Source organism: Leucopleurus acutus (genome assembly GCF_964270905.1).
Source record: "Leucopleurus acutus genome assembly, chromosome: 12".
In the NCBI taxonomy this organism is placed as follows: domain Eukaryota; kingdom Metazoa; phylum Chordata; class Mammalia; order Artiodactyla; family Delphinidae; genus Leucopleurus; species Leucopleurus acutus.
The window spans coordinates 50,509,439-50,532,875 of NC_139154.1; the positions used below are offsets into that span (position 1 = coordinate 50,509,439).

A 23,437-nucleotide genomic window follows, 5' to 3' on the forward strand; every position below is an offset into this window, starting at 1 on the left:
AGAAGAAGTCAAGCTGTCACTATTTGCAGATGACATGATACTATATATAGAGAATCCTAAAGATGCTACCAGAAAACTACTAGAGCTAATCAATGAATCTGGTAAAGTAGCAAGATACAAAATTAATGCACAGAAATCCCTTGCATTCCTATACACTAATGATGTAAAATCTGAAAGAGAAATTAAGGAAACACTCCCAATTACGATTGCAACAAAAAGAATAAAAATACTTAGGAATAAACCTACCTAAGGAGACAAAAGACCTGTAGGCAGAAAACTATAAGACACTGATGAAAGAAATTAAAGATGATACAAGCAGATGGAGAGATATACCATGTTGTTGGATTGGAAGAATCAACATTGTGAAAATGACTCTACTACACAAAGCAATCTACAGATTCAATGCAATCCCTATCAAATTACCACTGGCATTTTTCACAGAACTAGAACAAAAAAATTCACAATTTGTATGGAAACACAAAAGACCCTGAAGAGCCAAAGCAATCTTGAGAAAGAAAAATGGAGCTGGAGGAATCAGGCTCCCTGACTTCAGACTATACTAAAAAGCTGCAGTAATCAAGACAGTATGGTACTGGCACAAAAACAGAAATATAGATCAATGGAACAGGATAGAAAGCCCAGAGATAAACCAAGCACGTATGGTCACCTTATCTTTGATAAAGGAGGCAAGAATATACAATAGATAAAAGACAGCCTCTTCAATAAGTGGTGCTAGGGAAACTGGACAGCTACATGTAAAATAATGAAAGTAGAATACTCCCTAACACCATACACAAAAATAAACTCAAAATGGATTAAAGACCTAAATGTAAGGCCAGACACTATAAAACTCTTAGAGGAAAACATAGGCAGAACACTCTATGACCTAAGTCACAGCAAGACCCTTTCTGACCCACGTCCTAGATAAATGAAAATAAAAACAAAAATAATCAAATGGCAACTAATGAAACTTAAAAGCTTTTCACAGCAAGGGAAACCATAAACAAGACAAAAATACAACACTTAGAATGGGAGAAAATATTTGCAAATGAAGCAACTGACAAAGCATTAATCTCCAAAATTTACAAGCAGCTCATGCAGCTCAATATCAAAAAAACAAACAACCCAATCCAAAAATGGGCAGAAGACCTAAATAGACATTTCTCCAAAGAAGATATACAGACTGCGAACAAACACATGAAAGGATGCTCAACATCACTAATCATTAGAGAAATGAAAATCAAAAGTACAATGAGGTATCACCTAACACAGGTAATAATGGCCATCATCAAAAAATCTACAAACAATAAATGCTGGAGAGGGTGTGGAGAAAAGGGAACCCTCTTGCTCTGTTGGTGGGAATGTAAATTGATACAGCCACTATGGAGAACAGTATGGAGGTTCCTTAAAGAACTAAAACTAGAACTACCATATGACCCAGCAATCTCACTACTGGGCATATACCCTGAGAAAACCAGAATTCAAAAAGAATCATGTACCACAATGTCCATTGCAGCTCTATTTACAATAGCAGGACATGGAAGCAACCTAAGTGTCCATCAACAGATGAATGGATAAAGAAGATGTGGCACATATACAATGGAATATTACTCAGCCATAAAAAGAAACGAAATTGAGTTATTTGTCGTGAGGTGGATGGACCTAGGGTCTGTCATACAGAGTGAAGTAATTCAGAAAGAGAAAAACAAATACCGTATGCTAACACATATATATGGAATTAAAAAAAATGGTTCTGAAAAACCTAGGGGCAGGACAGGAATAAAGACACAGATGTAGAGAATGGACTTGAGGTCATAGGGTGGGGGAAGGGTAAGCTGTGATTAAGTGAGAGCGTGCCATGGAGTTATATATACTACCAAATGTAAAATAGATAGCTAGTGGGAAGCAGCCGCATAGCTCGGGGATATCAGCTCAGTGCTTTGTGAACACCTAGAGGGGTGGCAGGGAGGGTGGGAGGGAGATGCAAGAAGGAAGAGATATGGGGATATATGTATATATATATAGCTGATTCACTCTGTTATAAAGCAGAAACTAACACACCATTGTAAAGCAATTATACTGCAATAAAGATGTTAAAAAAAAAAAAAAGCTAGAGCTTAGCTAGAGATCAAAATCTTATCTCGCTAATTCCAGAAGTAGTAGACATTAAACATGCCCCTGACACTTCTTAAAAAGTCACAGAAAGCCTCCACCTGATGATTCCTCAAGATTTTATTAATCTATAATATTGTGTTCTATCAAGATCATCACTTTTATTATCTTGCTGCTCTGAATTGTTTCTCCCTTATTATTCTCAGCTACAGGGGCCATAAATTAAATTCATTCAGAATTTATACTCCTACAGTTCATTATATGTGATTGGTATTATCTCGCTGCCTTTCTCTGGCTCTTCTATAACCCCTGACAAGAAATATTGTAATAGAGTCTAAATACCATCCAACCAATAAATGTTGAGTTTAAAAAACAAACAAGAAAAAAAAAATCTATTGACTACAGTGCCCTAAAGGGCACTCCATCACTCCTTTTTATCTCCACCGATGGTATTATTTCTGCCGAAATGACAGAGAAAGTGAGATTCTAAAGAGTTGAGAGTTAGGTCCTTGCTTTGCTGCAGTCTGGATTGGGCATGTCATTTTCTCTCCCCTCACCTTCACCTCTTTCCCTGAAGGCCAAGGGACATTACAATACATCAGCCTGCTTCAGGAGGAGCAACCCTACTTTAGGGAACAAACAGATAGCGATGTAATCAGTTGACTCAAAAATCAATGAGTGGTCCATTACTGGAAATTCTGAACACCTCTCAGTGACCTTCCAGAAGCATCGCTACAAAACCTGGGAGGATAGTCTCTTGTTTCTAAGACTGACCAAGGCTGTGGAATATAGATCCCTCCATTAGACCCCAATAAAAATAAACACAAGTATTTGATAATGGTGAGATTCCCCCAAGTTATGTTTGGATGTGTTTGTTCACTAAAGAACTTGATAAAATGAACTGGTATATCCACAGCGGCTTTGTCATGGTTGTTCCCATCATCATCTTCAGTGATGTGAGATTCTACCACGCTAGGAAGAGCGGTGATTTTTCAGAGAGATGGAAGTTGGCAATACTTACTAAAAAGTGGAGATTCGAATCCTGGCTGATTCATCTAATGGGAAATGGTTCACATTCAATGCATGCTCTGGCCCTTGGGACTCAGCTTTATAGAAACATAAAGGCCTCAATATATTTCCACAGTCAGGACCACCGAGAAGTGAGTATTTCTTTCTTCCCTCCTCTCCTTCCTTTTTTTTTCTCACAGTACAGGGAGTAATGGGCAGATGCTAAAGATCATAAGATCGAGGATGGAGGAGGAGAAACCGGTCAGAGAGTGGCAATATATAATCTATTGGCACTGCTTTAAAACTTGTTTAAAAATTTAAAAAGCACTGATCTTCAAAGTTATAAAGTCTGACACCACAACATCTGTGGACAATTGCCACTTGTCCCTCTCTCCTGATCTCACTGAACTGCAATCACAATTCAATAGTTATCAGATAAAAAAACCGTACAATGACCAAAAATGCATGTACTGCCAGGACTGTTTCTAGAGGTTAGGAATTGGGATCCAGAGACATCCCTAAGGGTGGCTGAATGGGAGTACACCTGAAAAAGGGTCCACACCAATAGTACAGTAAACCTCAGAATCATCTGAGAAACTTACACAACCATAAAATAAAACAGAGTCCCATAGAAATCAAAGCTGCAATGACATACTGTATTCCATCCACCAGATGAACAAAAATGACAAAGTCTGGCAATACCGGGTACTGGTGAGGATGTAGGATCCCGGATGTACTAATACATCACTAGAGGGAGTATAACTTGGTGCCACCACTTTGGAAAATACATTGGATTATCTATTGAAATGGAAGCTGTACCTTGTGACCCAGAAATTCCACTCCAAGTTCTACGCTCTAGAGAAACCCTTGGACGTGCATACGCACCAAGAGGCAAGCACAAAAGTGCTGACAGTAGAGTTGTTGGTAATAGCAAAAGGCTGGAAACAACCCAAATATCTAATGACAGTGGAAGAGAGAAATTGTGGTATTTTTCTGCAATGGATTCAAAACCAAATGAACCACAGCTACATGCGTCAAAATGAGCAAATCACAGAACAAAAACATTATTCCATTTATATAACAGGTTGCAAATCTAATCTATATGTTGTTTGAGGCTATATACGTAAGTGGTAAGGCCACAAAGAAAGCAAATGAATGATTAACACAAAGTGCAGGATAATATTTACCTCTGGGGAAAGGGAGAGATTTTTGATCTGGGTGGGGGACAGAAGAGATTGTAAAGGGACTGACAACATTCAAATTCTTACACTTGGTGATGAGAATACAAGTACTGATTTTATTGTAATCTTTAATCCTTGCATATATGTTATATCTACTTTTTTGCACATGCTAGCTTTTATAGTAAAATTTTAAAATCTACAGATTTCTAGGCTCTATCTCAGATCTACTGAATCAGAATTAGGCTATAGCGCTTAGGAAGTATTTTTTTATAAGTTCTCCAGAATATTCGGATGCATTATTGGGTAGAGAGCACACACCTACACACATACACACCCTACGTTACACAACAGTATCCAGATGAAAGCAGCTTAAAATATGTATCAAAGTCAAGAAATTTCAAGGGAGTCATAAAAATAGAAAAGGTCAGCCTGGGAGAGTGTGTAGAAAAGAAAGGTGCCTCATAGTTCAGGGCTCAAGGCTGATGTAGAAGCCTGGGAGCATTAGTTACTAGTTATTAGTCTCCCATGAGCGTACTTGAGCCCTGTCCCTGTTAGTTTCCCAAGAGCATCTGCCTGAGATAATCACCCCTAAGAACTGGGCCCACAGCAGGCTGTCACCACAGCTTTCGCTACAAAGACAGAAACATGATATGGTGAAAAGTATTCTGGTCTATGACTCATCACGGCAGACATCTAGACCTGGACCCACATGTATAAGCTGATCTTTAGCAAGTTGCTTCCCCTCTCTGAGCCCTAGCTTTCCCATCTGTCCTGACTCCCTCACAAAATTGGAATCCAATGAGACAGTGCAGTTGGAAGGGCTTTGCAAACTGAAAATACTACTCTGAATGTCCAGTAAGTCCAGTACTATGTCAGTTATCATTTCTTCCTGAAAGTTAGAAATATAGGTGGTCTATTCTGGGTCAGTAAAGTTTTCTGAGTCCAAGGAATTGGGAGCTCTAAGATTTGCCTTACAGAGACCTGAGGCAGTGCTAGGGCTTAGTGCCTCCACATCTCTCTCTAAAAACTCAGCAAATATTTAACAAGCACCCACTACTTACCCTCAGCCTACCTTTTCCAGTCCTGATAATTTAGAAGAGGATGTTCATAAACAGCAAAGAACTACTGGAAGCACCTTGCAGAACTAATATGCAGTCTAAATATTCATTAATGGCTTTGAAACTAACATTTAACTCAGTTATACAACACCTTCCAAATTAGGATTTTTGTGTTTTAACTGGCAACCCCATTCCAAATGAACAAACAGATTAACATTTTCTTCTATATCTTACATTGGGAAATCTGCATGAAAGAGAGCTATGAAATCCTATTTTCTTTCATTAATAAGAGCGTAAAGGGTTGGATTGATCCTGAAATTGGACTTGCAACCTCCTCTTCCTTGTATAGCCCAAGAAGACATGAAGAGGCACAGATATTACAAACAGGTTTCAAAGGAAACAGGATGGAACAGGGGTGGAGAAGCCTCAAAATTTCAAACAGAAATAGACATCCCAGCCCCATCCTGGCCCATCTGGGGCGCTTTGCAGTGGCCTCTACCCTTACCTCTGGGCATCTCCTTGGCATGCTCCTCTTCGGGCCCATCCAACAGGTCCATCTGGGAAGCCTCCTCGGGAGGGACACGGCGCCAGGACCAGCTCTGGTTCCCAAGGTTGTGCAGTGGAGGGGAATACTCCAGCTCACAGGGGAAGTCAAAGCTGCACTCCAGACCTGCAAGGACAGCCAATGGTCAGTGGAGCAAACTGTCTCCCAAATGTGACCTTCCAGCCCCACTCCTCCACTCCAGGAAGTTGGCCTCCATCTCACCCACAACCTTCACCCTAACGAGGTATGGCAGGCTGTCAATTCCACAGGTGGCTGAGCTCCATGAAAAGGAGACTACAAGAGAAAAGGAGACTACAAGAGAAAAAAAGTGTTCTTTATATAACTCAGATTATGGGAGGTATCTTCACAGAAGGCAGGTAAAAAAAGAGCTAAACAAGTCAGACCATGAAAAGTTTTGCATCTTGTAAGGTTACCTGGTGACATGGAGAGGGCCTGAGGTCAAGTGGGCAGAGCCTGGCTTTGCAACCAGATGGGTCTGAATCTAAGTCAGGCAAGAAAATTAACCTCTCTGGCCTGAAATTTCCTCACTTGTACATTGGGGATGATAATTTCTACCTCTGGAGATTGCTGTAAGAACTAGTAGTATAATTCATTATCTGTACACATGAGTCTGGCCCACAGCTGATGCTCAGGAAAAATCCTCATCAGGATCCTAACTGAGGAGAGAAGGCCAAAGGGAACTTAAGCTGCTCACAACCCTGTTTGACAGCCCTATCATCTATTCAATCACCCTCCAGAGAGGAGAGCCAAGGCTGTGATAGCTAATGAGTTTATTCTCTCTTGGGGAGGGAATGGGGAAGGTCACTGGGTAAGGAGAGAGAGAAGAGGCAGAAAGAGGCTGTGTCCTGGGACTCTGTGTGATCGCTTTCTGGGCTTCTTTGCATGAATCATCCTTGTGTCCAATCATTCCACGTCTGCCCTACTTTTAGGATACACTTACCTTCTCTTTCCCTTGCCTTGCTTGTTGTTTATTACCCAAAGTGGCTGAAGTACTTTGTACCTAGAAGGCCTCAATGCTCACTGATGGATCAATAGAATATGTGCCAAAAACCAAATTAGTCATCCACCCTTTACTTCATCATCTCCCTTTAGCCCTGGGGATGTGAAGAAAGGGAAAATTTGATATAAAGACCATTGGATGGGAATATGGGGAATTTGATTGGTATCCAGGCTTGGCCAGTCTCTTCTCACATATGGAACTTGGTGCCCTCATCTGTAAATAAGAGGTTTAGACTTGATGATTCTAGAAACAAGTACCCAGTGAAACCTGGGTTCCAGCTCCAACTCTGCCATTGATTTGCTGGTTACCTTGAATAAGCCACTTAACCTCTCTGGGCCTTAAATTCATCAAATACAGAATGAGACCCACACTAGATGTCTTCTAAAGCTCCTTCCTGATTCAACTTTTTTTTTTTAACATCTTTATTGGAGTATAATTGCTTTACAATGGTGTGTTAGTTTCTGCTTTATAACAAAGTGAATCAGATATACATATACATATATCCCCATATCACCTCCCTCTTGCGTCTCCCTCCCACCCTCCCTATCCCACCCCTCTAGGTGGTCACAAAGCACCGAGCTTATCTCCCTGTGCTATGCGGCTGCTTCCCACTAGCTATCTATTTTACATTTGGTAGTGTATACACGTCAATGCTACTCTCACTTCATCCCAGCTTACCCTTACCCTTCCCCGTGTCCTCAAGTCCATTCCCTACCTCTGCGTCTTTATTCCTGCTGATTTGACTTTTTTAAGATTCCAAAGTCCTTGCTCTCAGAAGGGTTATAACTAATTTGATAAATCAATCTGTGCGGTGGTGCTAATGACTACTAACTCCCAATTATCATTGTGCATTTTAACAGCTGCTTCTGGAGCTACTGCTACCTTGATCTCCAAGATGAGTCTCCTGTTGGGAATTTCAGGAGGCAGAGGAGAAGTAGGGCCAAGACTAGTGCAGGTAGCCAGTCACTGGAATGTCCTTTAGTTACACCATAGGAGATGGCCCTGCCCTGGAGTAGGAGCAAAATAATGCCCACTGACATTGGCCAAACGATCTAAGTTTAGGGGGGGAAGAAAAAAAATCCTTCAATTACCCTTCTCAACCAGCCGAGATTTATGTACCAGCTGCTCTCCAGGAGCCGCCATCCTTCTGGTCCTAAGGTTAATACCTGGTCCTAAGGTTAATACCACTCGCCCTTTCACGATTCAGACAATTCACCTTTATAATGTCAAGCTGAAACAGGCAGAGCTAGCCTTGTTTGAGTTGACAGGCCACTTGCTGCCTACATATTTTATCAGCCTTGAAGAATTTCTACCTGCCTCTGGGGGCTGAACTGCTGCTATGAGTTGGTGTCCATGAATTGTAGGCTGTCTTAATCTTCAAGACTTGCTTGCCAGGAACCTGGTTTGATAGCAGAATGCAAGGAGAAGAAAACCGATCCAACATTTTGTACTTTGTAGCACAAAAATTATTCTTATAACGAAAGGTGTAGCCATTAAACCTGGCTCCTCTGGGGATGATTAACAAGACCCATCCACATTAGTGAATGATCAAGTCAGAAGGTGGGAGAGAAAGCTATTGGCCACCTCCTTCCCACATCAATAATTACTGGTACCTTTCCCAAAGCGTCAACTTCTGAGGCCCATCCTCCATCTTGACTTTTCTTCTCCAATTAAAGTCATCCTATTTCTATTTGGGACAGAAGTGTGGCATGCCAGCTCAGACACTGCCTGGCAAATGCGCTGTGTGCATATTAGACAAACAGACAACAGAATACACAACCCCAGTCTCAAGTGCCATCAGTCCCTGGATCTTTGAACTCTGGAGAGTCTGATAATCAGCTGTGTTTGGGTCAGACCCTGCCTAGTAAAACAAGCTAGGCAGATACTGTTGTTATCAAATGGGTTCATTTGGAAATTCTTGCCCTGAGGCAGCTTCTCTTTAGCTGTCAAAGATGTACTCTTTGGCTTTAAATAGGAATGGAGTTAATGTTATTGCTCATTTTGGGTGAAATCAGATTGGGCTTTTCTATATTCTGATTTAATTTCTTATAAAATTTCTACACAGGTTTCTCTCTCCTTTGCTAGCCTCTTTGTCTTTCGAGCAATAATACCTGGGATTTGCCTTCTCTGAAAACACCAGGTTAAGCCTCATTTTCCTTAGGCCTTTTCTGAGTTTCTAGACCTAGGGTGCTTCTTGGATCTCCTCTGACTCCGCCCCTTTGTGGTGGGTGCTGTAGAGTCTCTCCCACAGGCAGGACTCAGAGGGGCTAAGGGTTTCCGTGAGGTGTTCAGCCTTAAGCAACCCAATGGTTGAACAGGTCCATGCCCAAGGAGAGGGGCGGGAAATCACATTCACTGACCCCGGCTGTCTGCCAGGGACTGTGCTAAGGAGTTTCTTGTATCACTGTATTTAATCTACTGAACAAAACTGAGAAGGGAATTGTGTCTTCTCTTTAAAGCTGAGGAAACTGAGGCTCAGGAAGTTTACTCTACTTGTACAAAGACCAAAGGACTACCCTACGGCAGAGCCAGAATGTGACCCAGGGCTGGTTAATGCTGAAGATCTAGATGTTATTCATCACACCTCCACAGCTTCAGAATTTAAATCCAGGGCCAACAGATTAAATTATACATGAGAAACCTATGAAGTGCTATATTTCAGTTATTATTAGATACTAAGTCTGCAACCTTTTCATACCTGTAAAGGCTTCTGTACTACCCTAAGGAGACAGATCTATATTTCCTCTGTGTCAGGTCCATTTTACAAAGTGACTGACCTTCAGAAGAATCCAGAGATTTCGACCTTCCTTTTTACATACCTGTTTGGAACCAGGAGAATCTAACTTTCCAGAACCTGCTAAAGACATAGTTGAAATCACTGCTCCCCACTTTCTAGTCACTTCCATCATGGAAGAAAGATAAAGTAATGGAATCTTCTGGAAATAGCTGGCCTGCTGAGAGAAGTGTCAAGTGCTGTGAAGGGAAAGGTCTTGGTAGAGCAGTGAGGATAGTTCCAGGCTCGGTCCTGCACACAGCAGCTGAGGGGCCTCAGCACGTCCATTCCTCTTTCTGTGCCTGGCTTTCTGCATTTGAAAATGAAAGAGATGGAGCATACCCCCTCTACGGTGCCCTCCATCTCTGAAGCTCGTGATTCTGTAGAGCTAGAGCTCATCTTTGGCCAACACAACCAAACCTACAGACCGTTGGTCCCCTCACCCTGCCTCTAAAAGAGGGCCTGCTGTCATCCCTAAAGCAGGTTCCCCAGGGAAGGAGGTGGAATGTGCATCACACTCCATGGGGTCTCAGTTTGCCTCAAGATTGTCAAAGAATTAAGAAGGAGGGTTCAGGCAAGTTTTACAGATGACTGTGCGAGGGTGAGTGTGTGTGTGTGTGTGTGTGTGTGTGTGTGTGTGTGTGTGTGTGTATTCATGCATTTTTGTCAGTCTGTACCCATATTCTGAAATCTTCCAGGATATGAATCATATTTCAAAAACTGAATTAACAGTTAGCTTCAAGGAATTGTTCTAGTATAAAACACAGCCATTCAGAAGAATGGCACAGTAACCCATCAGAAGAACCCTGTGGTGGCCCTGCCCAGAGTGATGCAGTTCCCTTGGCTGTAGTGAGTTGGCAGTGACCAAGCACTTTGACACTGAATCTGAAGGTGGAAATCTAGCCTCTGGGAATGTGTGAAACTACCAAAGCAATCATGCCCAACACCTGTGCCTAGGAAGCCAGCCTTGGCCACTTGGGCAGAGATGGGGATCTTCCCAGCCTGCGCTACAAGAAGGAGATTGCATGGAAGTTTCAGGCACCGTCCATAACACGACAGAAGGGTAACAGGGAGATGCGGTGTACTTTGGACCCTTGGGTCTTCCCTTGGGCGGACTTAGAAAATCCAGCAGCCCTCCTATGTATCCAGATTGACCTCAGGCTCCCAAAAAATCCCTTAGATCAAGGTCCTTTGTACCTCCTTCATCCTAACCCTGTAAACCTAGAGACCTCTCACTAGTTTCCTAAGTCTCCTTAAGACAATTCAAATTAGGGGCCTCCTTTAGATTTTAAGACATGCCTCCCAAGGCTGGCTGGTTTCCAGATGACCACAGGGGGCAGATGCCAGCCTGGGCAGGTCCATAGGAGCCCACTGGTTGATGTCGCCCAGCCTCAGCCCAGCTCGAGGACTGGAAGCAAATAACACAGAGTGAAAAGCACAGTCATAAAAAAAGAGAAGAATGCCATGTTTATCAATCCCATGATACTTCACCCTTCATTTTGTCTCTTATTACACGTGTTCCAGAAGTCAAGCTTGGGGTTGGACTTATGCTCTCGACTCTGGTAGCACGCGGCATATGTTTACAGAAGAGCCCAGACAGGGGGAACTCCATGAAGGCCTGTGGGAAGTACTTGCTTAATTGATAACATTTACTGAGGGCTTACCATGGTCAGACAGTATGCCAGGCACCCTACATCATTATCTTATTGAATCCCTATGAAGTAGGCAGGACTCTTATCCCCATTTGACAGAGGACAACACTGGGGCTTAGAGAAATGAAGTCACACCTGAAGTTACTCAGACAGGAAGTGACTGTTTGGGCTTCCACTGACCTGCTTCCTCCATGGGACCACAAGGCCTTGATGTCAGTATCTCACAAATGGAATTATGAACTGAAAAGGTAGCAGAAAGACCTCCCCTCATTTAGAGCCACAGACACCAACAGGAGTCAGACCTGCAGTGAGGGAGGACAGGAACTGGGCCCATGCAGGGACAGGCAGGGACACGCTGGAGGCAGGACAGAAGCCGAAGCATCTGAGCTGTCCTTAAAGGCCCTGATCCCACCTTCACAAAGGTGGACTTGGGATACCCTAGGTGAGGACTGAGTCAGTGTATACACCCATAAGATCCAAGTCTTAATCCCCGTAGGCATGACTCAGGAAGCCAAGCCTACAGGTGCATTAAAGTCTGGGGCTCAATGTTCGTGTCTATGTTTCTTGACGTCTTCTGGGATATCCTTTGTGTTTCCTGGGTAGGGATGAGGGTTACAGGTAAGGGAACTGACAGTGGGATGGGCAAGTTTTCTTTGGCCATCAGGGGCCCACAAGAGAGTTTATTCAACTGCATACTCGGCCCTGGGATCTGCATCTGAAAACAGAATTATCAGGTTTGCTACTAGTTTAAATATGGCAACATGACTGTGATTTTGTCTTGGGGTTACTTTTCTGTCTCTAGTTATCTTGACCCAGTGTTTAACTACTGGGATGCTGATAGCCTGACACGGGGCCTGATGCCCCTCACTTGCTGAATGGTGGTCTCTCTGGTCCTACCCAGCTCTGCAGTCTTTTCCTATGTGTCTCTGCCCATATGTCTTATTCACTAAGCAACCTTAACACCATCACGGTTGTTTCTCAGGGATAGGGCACAAGACCTGAGATTTGACTCCAATCCTGCCACTTGTCAGCTGTGCAGTGCAGGGCACTCTCTCCCTCTCTCTGAGTCTCAGTCATTTTAGTGATAAGACTAACTTCCCAGAACTGCTAGGAGGACTCAGTGAGATGATCCATGTGCTTGGAATGGAGAATTTCCAGTGCACATTAGCTGATTCAGAATTTACATAGCCATGCCCTTTTGAACACAGCTTTCTGTTTACCAGGAGAAACGGTATTTATGTGGGGCAGTCAACTGATGGCACATGGCCATTTCCTTAGTATTCTGCTGTACCGTGGGAAAGTCGGTATTTCGGCCTGAAGGTGATATTCGCAGAGTCAGCTGTTAGAACTTGAAGTGACATTTGAGGTTGTTTCTTCCATTGGACAGGTGAAAACACCAAGACCCAGGCAACGGAAAAGACTTATCCAGGGTCATGTGGCTGGTCAGGAAGTCCTTCACACACAGTACGGAGGGCATTTCTCCTGGCTGTGGAGGCCTTTCCGAATGCCATCCTCTCCAGTAGGCACCAGGCCTGGGCCGGACTGAAAATCAGAGTTACTGAATCACCAGCTCTCCCCTCCTCAGGCTTGGCTTATTGGCACGTTTAAGCCGAGGCTGGACTGATTCATGGGCGGCATATACAAATGCCAATGTATTCCTGACAAACCTGATTTGTATATTCAGTAAAGAACCATGTGAAGCTTCATACACATGTGGCAATTTTCTTATAGGTGGCCTTTAGACGTCATAAAATAGAGCTTTGTATTTGAAACTACAGTTCATTACATAAAGCTCCAGGAACCAGCATTCTCGAAATACTGTCAGTCCTTAAGAATTGTATCCAGCTCAAGGGAACTCCCTTGGCTGCCACCAATCCTGAGGCACAAAATGGGGTCTCCTTTTCTCAAGGGATTCCCCAGAACTTTCCAATTGTTGCCCTCAAGGTCATGAAGGACCTTGAGGACCATCTTAGAGGAAGAAACTGAGGCCCAGAGACATGATGGGGTTTGCCAAAGGATGCATGGTGGGTGAGTTGCAGGATTGATACTAAAATCCAGTTCCTGACCTTGCAATTTTTACTATTTTCATTCAAAGCTGTGGGTAAAAAACAAACAAAACAATACCTTAAATAATTCTTAAAATTCTAAAAAATCTATACTGTGTTTTTCTGGAATAAGCTGGCAAAAACATACATGGCTAGGTTTCAACCATTTCCCAATGATTTGATGGCTCAGATAATCTCCAATAAGGCTTTCTGGCTTCTTTCATCCTAAATGTCCTCTTCTGCCAACAAGCTGCTTTTTGATGGTTGCTGGAATCTCCTGCTGGAGAGCAAGTCTGTGCACAGGCCAGAAGCTACAGTGAGAACAAAGGGAGGAAAAAGGGTGGCCTAGGAGCGAAAGGGGAAGATCACTAGAGTATTCTTGGAAACTGTTCCGGCTCTGGGCCAATCAGCCTTGTGCTTTTGGGCAATTTATTTAACCACTTGAGTCTGGATTTCCTCATGGATAAACCAGAGAGAATTATCACAGTAATGATGCTGATAAAAATCATAAAAATAATAATATCTGCTGTGACAATCAAATAAGGTAACGAATGTGGAAGTGCTCTCTTACCAATGAGATACTGTATGTGGATATTCTTACCACCTAGGGCCTGTGCTGCAGAACACATCAACATCACTTGATCTCCCTGTGCCTCAGGTTTACCACCAGGAACCTGGAGATGAGCTGAACTGACTTGACCTTGGAGGACTCAGGGAGATGCTATCCAGAACAGATACCCTCCTCCCTTCCCTGTCTTGTATCAAAACCTCAGAGGGGCACCAGGGTGTCTGGGGGATAAACAGAAGCATAGATCCTGCGTGCGGTCTGGCTGCTAAAGGTGAAAGCTTGGCTCTGTCACTTACTAGCTGTGTTATCCCAGGGCAAATTATTTAATCTCCCTGTGGCTCAATTTTTTCACTTTAAAATAGGGATTAAAACAGGGGCCACCTCAGGAAACCGTGAGGAGGATTAAATGCAATACACACATCAAGCACCTGGCGTGGGGACTTGCACATCGTTTGATTATTACTAAGTGATGGCAGTCATTGCTCTTGCTCTCCAGGTGGCTCCAGGCTCAGCCACGACAGAGGGGAGATAAAAGGCATGTCCAGCACTGCAGGCAGAACTTTGCCTATGTCAAACTTTGTTGAAGCTCCTCACTCAATCTTTGTTTTTTGATGTGCTGATCAAGCTTCCCTTTGGAAGTGAAGTCATGCTAGACCTTGAGTAAGAAGATCTAGGTTCTAGCCCTGGCTCTGAGGTGTTACTTCAAGCTAGTCCCTTAAGCTCTCTAGGCCTCAGTTTCCTCATCTGAAAAATAAAGTAGTGGAATGAAATGAGTCTCATCCATCTCCACCATTCTAAGATCCATTTTCCCTTTGGACAGATGGCTGAAGCAAGCGCTCTAACTTGGTTCTAGCCAGCTGGTCAGCAGAATCCCAAGATTCCTGACTTCCAGCTCAGGCTCAGATGATTAGAGACTTCCACTCCCCCTTTCTGGGTTATCTCCTAAAGGAGCACTTAGCCCACCAGTCACCTTTGATGTTAATCCACCAGCTGCCATCAACATCTTGTCACACACTTTATAAGACCTGCCCCCCGTCTGCCCCCCTCCCACCAACCACTGTTCATTTGTCGTGGTGTCCCAGAACTGAAATCATTCAATTCTTTCCCACCGCTTGCCCCCTACAATGCATCTGGGAACCAATTGCCCAATTCAAGACATCTGTTTAGCTCACTTATAATCAAGCTGCAGCAAAGAAGGGCCAAGTCTCCTTCAATCAATTAATTATATAAATGCAGCCTCGGAAGACAATCTCAGAAGAGGATGTGTGTGCATGCATGTTCACAATGGTGGGAGATTGGCACAGAAAGCTCAATTCTCATTTCTCTTATCTGTGGACATAACAATATTACAGATTGAAGAAACAGGACTTGGCTCTTCATCCCAGAACAGAAAATTGAAAATAATTAGACTTCTGAAGTTAACAGCCTCCTCATTTTATAGATGGGAAAACTGAGGCTCAAGAAGGTGAAGTGACTTGGCCAAAGTGGAATGGCCTAGGGCCTGGAGAAGCAGAAAGCTAAGACCAAAATCCAGATTGGACTTCCAGTCCAGTTTTCTGCCTACAATTTATGCAGAACATGGTACCTCTAAGAGAACGAGGCCAGCTCCAGAGAGCATGGTGAAAACCCTGGTAATTTGTACACTGCTCAGCATGACATCCACCCAGATGAGATCATTCCTGAAACCAGATGGTTGGAGGAGAGCTCTGAGTAGTGTGGTAGCCCCAATAACCAGAAAAGGTCTTGGGAAGCCTTGACCTCAGAACATGCAAGATGGTCCTCCCCACTTACTCTTCTGTCTCTTCTGGTGAGGATCTCCTGAGTGTTGGAGGTGAACATGAGGTTCCTCCCTGATGCCAATCTCAAAACACAGCCTTCCCTAGCACAAACCCTGTGACCTTCAGAAACTCCCAATCTAGTGGGAGAGATGGACTTACTCACGCCTGGCTCTCACGGTAAGCAGACCTGGTGAAGCCAGGAGGACACAGAACAAGAGAGACCTTCTGCCTGAAGGATCACAGGCTCAGGGAGGAGGCAACTTTTGGGCTGCATCTTGAAGGATGGAAGGATTTTGACAGATGATAGAGGTTTAGCTAGGAAGTTTGTTAAGAATAGAGGAAGGAATGAGGTTATTCCAGGGAGGTGGGTAACTAGTATTGCTTATTTTTATGTAGTTGTATGAATTTTGAAGCTGGACTGCATAGCATTAAATTCCAGCTCAGATAGTATCATGGTTAAAGGTAAAGTGCTTTCAGGTCCCAGAGGACAAAGTTAGGGACTTAAAGAAAGTTAAGGAAATATTTTCTAGCAAATAGAGCCATGCCACCAAAATGCAGGCTATTGGCTTCTCACTGGAGTGGGTCTGATTCCTCTTCAGAGAGCATCAGTGAGGCACCTGTGCTCCAGCACATGGAACTCTGTCCTTATAGTCAGTCCTGACAGTAATGCCATCAATTAGGAATCATGACCATTCCCATTTTTCAGATGACAAACAGAATCAAAGAGAGTAGCTTGAGTCACTGAAGGTAATAACATTCATAAGAATCAGAGCTGGCAATGAATTCCACAACTCAATCCCAACTTGAGTTTCTTCCCCACTGTTCAAACAGAGGCTGGGATATGTCTTGCTTGGATGTCACAGAGGAGATTCAAATAGCCAACTAGGAGGTGAATGAAAGACCTGTGGTTCCCAAACCTAATCCTACAGTCCCCAGGCCCCAGAATTTTGTTTTTAAGAAGCTCTCCAGGCGATGGTGAGGCAAGTAGACTGAGCCTGGATGTGACTTTACCCACACCGGGATGGTACGGACCCTACACTGATGCAACCCTTAGGGCAGCATGAACCCGCTGAGCTGACAGAGATTGAAGGAATTAAAGTGATGATATGAGTAAAGCAATGCTCAGAAGTAACATGTGAGGAAATTCTCTGCAGCCCAAGTACTGAGGAAATATGAGCCATCACCCACGCATCTGCTGTGGAGGGTTAGATGGGGCTCTGCCAAGCAGGCAGCCTGAGTGTGAATCTCAGCTCTGCCGCTAGCCCTGGGCAGATCACTGACCTCTCTGCGCCTAGTTTTCTCAGCTGTAAGATGAGGCTGTGTGACCAGACTGCTATGGGCCCTGACAGCTCACAATCTCCATGAATTTCTCACAGACCAAATTATTCGAGGCATCTACTCAAATGGGCGGGTTAAAGTCTTGTTAATCTGAGGGTTCTTCTGACATGAAGTTTTGCACCTGAGATTGTTCTTGACAAAACATTTCATTTTAAGAGGATTTTCTCTCATTTTTCTCACTCTTGATCAGTCATTTTCCCGCATATGTTTTGGACACATGTCTTTCTAGACTGGTTAGAAATGCTCTGTATACAATATCTCAGATGTCCCAAAGCTGTCAAAACAAAAATTTCCCAGCTCACTCATGTCTGCTAAATATGCTTCTTTAGATTGAGGGGAAAACAAACAAACAAACAAACAAAAACAACCTGCCCAAAGTAGTTAAAGACACAGCTTTGACTTCTAAATGAAAATATGCCCAGGCCAGGAACTGTTCTCCCCTTACACACGTCTTTTCTGAAACCAATTAATATGACTTTAGGAATAAGAGCGTTTATGGGAACATCCATACCTTTTACTAAAATAGAGATCCTCAGGGGCAGAAAAGCTCCAGATTGGGAATTGAGAGACTCGAGTATACTCCTAGTTTGCCCCTGGATTGTTCAGCAAATGTTGCAATTTCATCTAGTGTATGTTTACTAAGAACCCAACCAAGTACAAAATACTGGTGTAAGTACTGGGGATGCAAAGGAAACAAGATGCAGATTACTTGACCTCTAAGAGCTTACGGTCTAGGAATCATGATGATTCAGGGCCACACATAACTAAGATATGAAGAAAAGTGTGACATCAGACATGCAAAGTGCTGTGGAAAGACATTATATAACCTTCCTTAGTGAGAAAAATGGGAACAGTGAGGTCTACAACCTTGCAGGTTATTCTAATTTGGGGTTAATTTGGTCACCAGCTGTGGGGTGTGAATGCTCACTATATGGTTTCCAAAAAGAAGCTCTACTAAATATAACAGGCAGACTATCTCTTTTTTTTAAAGAATGAATAAGGATTTTATTTTATTTTTTTAATGTTTGACTATTTATTTTGAAATTTACATACGGTAAAATGTCCTCATTTGGGCATACATTTCTAGAAGTCTTGACAAATGCCACAGGCTTAAAACCTTATTTCCCAAGTAAACCTTCCTATTAGGTTTGATGGTCCATCAGACCCAGGGGTATTGCACATATATACAAAACAATCATACAAGTATTTAAGCAGCACCATTCAGATGGACATTTAGGACCATCTTAGGCCTATGATAAAAGTGAACTAGGCTAAAATCTCTACGAGGGGCAGGAGCAAAGAGCTTGGCAAACTGTAGACACCCACTGGATGAGTGGATATACGATAGATAGATAGTAGATTAGATAGATAGATAGATAGATAGATAAAAGTGACGTTTATCATCTTCTCTACCTTGGGTTGGATAAATTAGACTCATCCATGATTGCTTTATTATATGACCTAGTTTACACTTGGGCCATAAAAAGGATGAAATACAAACTAGGAAAGTAACTTGAGTCATAAGAAACATCTGGGGAGTCCAGGGTTTTGTGGAGTTGGTGTCACACAGTGGGATTCTTGGAGAATTTGGGATGTTCGGGAAACAGTCAGAATGTTCTCAGATTTCAAGAGGGGGATGATACCACCCTAGTGTTACAAAAAATTCCATCAACTTTTTCCATAAGAAAAATTCCAAGGCGAAAGAGACTCAGGGCAGCCTGGGTACTCAGGAAAAGCTCTGAGATAGAAGCAGGGACTGAGCTGGGCCTTGCAAGCTAGAGCAGGTAGAATCTAGGGAGACAGGTTCAAGGGAAGGAAAAACAAATTAACTGTGGATAAAATGGAATGAGAAAGAAGGAAACATGGGGGAAGGAGGAGGTATGTAAAACAGAAAGGGTATTTACCAGAGTGAGGAAAGGCCTTCTCACAGTCCTTGTTCGTTGGGTGGCTTCGACACTGTTGGTGACTCCCACATGTAAAATTCTTTACCCGTTTGGTTTCTGTGGCTATTCCACCTTCTGGTTCTCCTCCTATCTTTCCTATTTCTTCATCTCTGTTTGTCATGCTCCTCTTCTGTTTACTTCTTAAATGCAACTTTCTGTATCCCTTCTGGGTCTTCAACCTCCAATCACAGCCTCAACCATAGCCTATGCTAATAATTCTCTGTCACACCTCTCTCCTCAAAGCCAAGGCATGGATTTACAACTCTCTACTGGCCTTCTTCACTTGCATGTCCTGAACGCACTTCAAATGTAACTTGTTCAACAAAGATCTCACCATCTTCTCCTCTCCCTCTAGACGTCGCAGTCACCATCTCTCCTTGCCAAATGTTTCTCCTCCTCCCTACTCTGATAATGGGATCTCCATCTATTCAATTACTCAAGCTGGACTCTCCCACGTGGGCAACCAAGTCATTCTCACCTTATAGCCAGAATCTCTCCCAGGTTCCCCTCCTGCCCTTCCTTTTCCAACTTATGCTTCACATGTAAGATCATATCTAAACCCTTAGTACACCCAGAATTAACTGTTTCTCCAGGCTCATCTCTCCCAGACCATCTTTACCCTGTGTCACTGGGCTTGACCTGTTCCTGGACACCCTTTTGTACATGCATTCCCTCTGCCTGGAAAGCCCTTCTCACTGATCTCAGTGGTGCCTGGGGTCCAAGGCCCAGCTCAGCAGTCTCTGTCTCCAGAACATCTGCCTTCCTAAGTCCTCCACAGAACTGTCTTTCCCTCCCTGTGTTTCAGGGAGCTTTGGCCACGCCTTTGTTACTGCACCTGTCATATAGCAGGCATGTCTGCCTCTTCCTCAAGAGCTCCTTGTACTATTTGTATTTATCATGGCCATGTCTAGAGCAGAGCCAGGCATACAGTTGGTGCTCAAAGAATGTTTATATACATTATCCCATTCTCTGGGACACTAAGGGGGAAATGATGCAGGCAGATAGGTAGGGATGCAGAAACAACCCTCAGGAGGAGGTTGTTCAAGATTGGAGCAAGCTTTAGGGAGCCACCTGCCCAGGTGTGAGAGCTGAGACCATGTTAATAGGAGAAAGAATACAAGGCCAGGAGACCACACAACCCTGAGTGATCCTTTCCACACTGTCTATCTGTTGGTCTGTCTCTGTCTCTGTTCCCCCATTCATCTCTCTCTTTCCCTTTTGTCAATTCCTTTCCCTGTCTGTGACAGTCATTTTAAATGGATCTCTTTTGACTTGTTTTTCTTGCTTTTGTGTCAGTTAGTTAATCATTCTTTTATTATCTTTTAATCTGACTTGTTTCCTTTCCGTTTCTCCTCACTCAGTCTGCCATTAACATAGAGATAAATTGTTGTTATTTATTGAGTGGGTCTATATGTCTTTATTTTAAAGGCAAGGAATGTGATCCAGTGGAGCATTTTAAACAAGTATCTCCTTGAAACACCTGAGCCAACTGCTTTTCACTTGATTTCCACAGACTGAGTTCATTGGTTCCCAGCAGGTCACTGGTCCTCAGGGTAACAGATGTTCCCTGCCCTCGGTCTTGTATGACTGCTGGCACTGCTGTCCCCTTTGGGACTCAGCCTTTTTGGTGAATACATGCAGAGCCTTGTGCTTACCATGTTGTAGATAAAAATACAGAGGCAAGGGCTAGGAATGAACTTGACTTCCCAGCTCAGTGGAGCAGGGCTGGGAAGAGAACACAAAAAGGCCTGGCCTATCAGGGCAGAGGAATTGGTAAGAAAGCTTTCAGCCCTGACAATGGTCCACAAGGGATGCTCCCTTGTGGAGCTGCTTTTCACTGACACCAGGCTTCTGAGGGCAGAATGGCAGATCACGGCCAGCCACATTAAATATGTAATTTCAGAAATGTGATCAAACTGACTTCCTGCCAGAGCTATGAAGCAAATCCCACGGGGGGCTGGAGGACTTATTTGTTTTCCATTTTTGATTCTGTGGTAGGTTGATTTTTTTTTTTTTTTTTGAGAGAGAGATTTAATTTACCCAGTCTTTTCAATCAGAGAAATTGATACATTAACAAGACTGGTGTTGGTGGTAGCAGCAGCAGGGGAAGTAATTAAAAAGTCTAATCTTTCTTTGTTTCCAAAAGCACCAGTCCCTAAATTGGATGGGTCCCAATGGGCTTGAAAGCAGACAAAGTTTTAATAGAACCTTTATTTAAAGTCCAACAATGACTTTGTTGTGCCCTGATGCTGAGATTTTAGGAGGAATCTTTCTTTTCCATGATTCAGTGCTCTGGACACTGGAGGACTGGAGGGATGAAGGATTACATTAGTTTACTAGGGCTGTCATAACAAAACACTACAAAATGGGTGGCTTCAAATAGCAGGAATTTATTCTCTCACAGCTTTGGAGGCCAGAAGTCTGAGATCAAGACGTTAACAGGACCATGCTCTGATGGCTCTAGGAGGATCTGTCCCAGGCCTTTCCCTAGCTTTTGGTGTTTGCTGGCAAGCCTTGGCATTCCTTGGCTTGAAGATGCATGATTCTAATCTCTGCCTCCATTTGTACATGGTGTTCATCCTATGTGTCATGTCTGTATCTCTGTTCTCTTCTTATAAGGACATCAGTTATATTGGATTAGGGCCTACTCTAATCCAGTATGGACTCAACTTAATTGCATCTACAAAGTCCCTATTTTAAAATAAGGCCACATTCATGGACACTAGGGGTATATTGAACCCATAGCAGGGACCAGAGTCTATGGTAGGGAAGGCAAGACTGCCCATAGTGCCTCAGGGGGCCTACATCCATGTCTAGGAAGAGGTGAATTACCTGGCCTACCTGGGATAGTCTCAATCTGGGGACATCAAGCCTTGGTCCTACAGCTGCCCACATCTTGGATATCAGATTGGTCATTCAGTCCAAACACCAGGTTGTCCAGGGAATGAGTGCCCTCTCCATAGAGTGGGGACTTCATCTTTGAATTAACTTTTTGATGTGGTAGAAAGAGCACTAGACTTGAAGTCAGAAAATCTGGGTTCAGTCTTCTCTAATGCTCACCAGCTCCATAACTTGGGAGCACGGTTAATAAATGTCTTCAGCCCTCAATTTACATTTCTATAAAAGTGGGATATAAAATAATTTTCACTCACCACAATTTTATGACAAGCTTAAGTGAAAAAGGGGGGCATGGAAGAGTTTTGCAAAGTATCAACCTTTTTTTTTCCAATAAATGAAAATCCTCTTTCTCTGCCTCATCTGGGTAGAAACTTTGGTTATTCTACTTTAAAAGGTGATCTGATTCTTCATACACCCAGAATAGGCAAACATGAATTAAAGGTGGGCAGGATATCATCTGCTTCTGTGGCTCTAGAACTCAAAGTGATTAAAACCCCCAGTGGCCTCAATCTCTTAGCTACCTGCAGTTACCAAATAAAACAGGTTTTTATCTGGGTAGGGAGTTGGAGTCCAATCCTTTAGCCAAGCCTGTAAATAAGTCTTAAGGCATCAGAGCTGGATGATAAAAGGAAACAAATTCTTTCTTTAGATGTCCCCCCCCACCCCGCCCCCAGCTTCTTCAAAGCCTTGGGGGAAGAATGTGCAGCTCTGCTTGTTGATGATGAAATTAGCAGGCTCCCATCATTCAAGACAAGAGACAAGAAAGAGCTGGAATCTGATACCAAATGCCATTGAAGAAAATATATTTTACACAACATAAAAGGCCCCAACGTAAATTAGAAGAAATATGGGGAGACTTCAAAAAGGTAGGTCAAACTTTTTCCTCAAGCAGATAATTACAGACTGGGTTGAGTAAATCTTATTAGTCTCTCTCCACCTCGTCTCTTCTCATAAAACACCCATGAAAAGAAAGCCATACTCAATTCAGGACTGGACAAGCTTGCCTGAGAGGGATGGCCCGCCACTGCCTATCATGATGCCTGTGGTCGGGTTGTTGATGCCTACCTTTGCCGCCCTCTCCTACCTCCCCGTCCAGACGTCCCCGCCCACCTCCACCCCAGAACGCAGGTGAAGACAGCCAGCCAGGCACCAAGCTCCACCACTCAGGGCCCGCAACGACTTGCTGAGTCTTGGTTACTTCTCACTGTCTGAAGAACTATCCCTTCAGGCGGCAATTTTCCAGTCAAATTTCTCTGCCCAAGTTTGAGGTCTTAAAATTAATGAAGTTGTTAACATTTCTTAAAATGTCTTTTGCGGCAGTTGAAAGGTGTGGATTTACCACCAGTGAGCCTGCTGGCCTCTTTGGTTCATAGAGAGATATGGGCTGAGCCCCGCAAACATCTTTAAGAGAACAGGAGTCTCAGTTTGCTCTGCTGTGTGTCTCAGGACTAGTCTTCAACCTCAGTGCCCCAGAGGTGCTCTTTGTGGCAACGGGCTGAGCTCCCTACAGGATTGTTT

The 23,437-nt window shown here is 43.4% G+C and overlaps 1 protein-coding gene across 1 annotated transcript in view; it reads right to left on the reverse strand.

Moving 5' to 3' along the window:
• The window catches only part of ALK (ALK receptor tyrosine kinase), a gene marked incomplete at both ends in the record, with an annotated part of 718,218 nt that overhangs the window by 477,091 nt on the left and 217,690 nt on the right, over positions 1 to 23,437 (reverse strand). Inside the window, one exon of the mRNA XM_082851437.1 lies at positions 5,865 to 6,029. Within this exon, the coding sequence (XP_082707563.1) occupies positions 5,865 to 6,029 (165 nt within the window). The remainder of the gene's footprint in view (positions 1 to 5,864; positions 6,030 to 23,437) is intronic.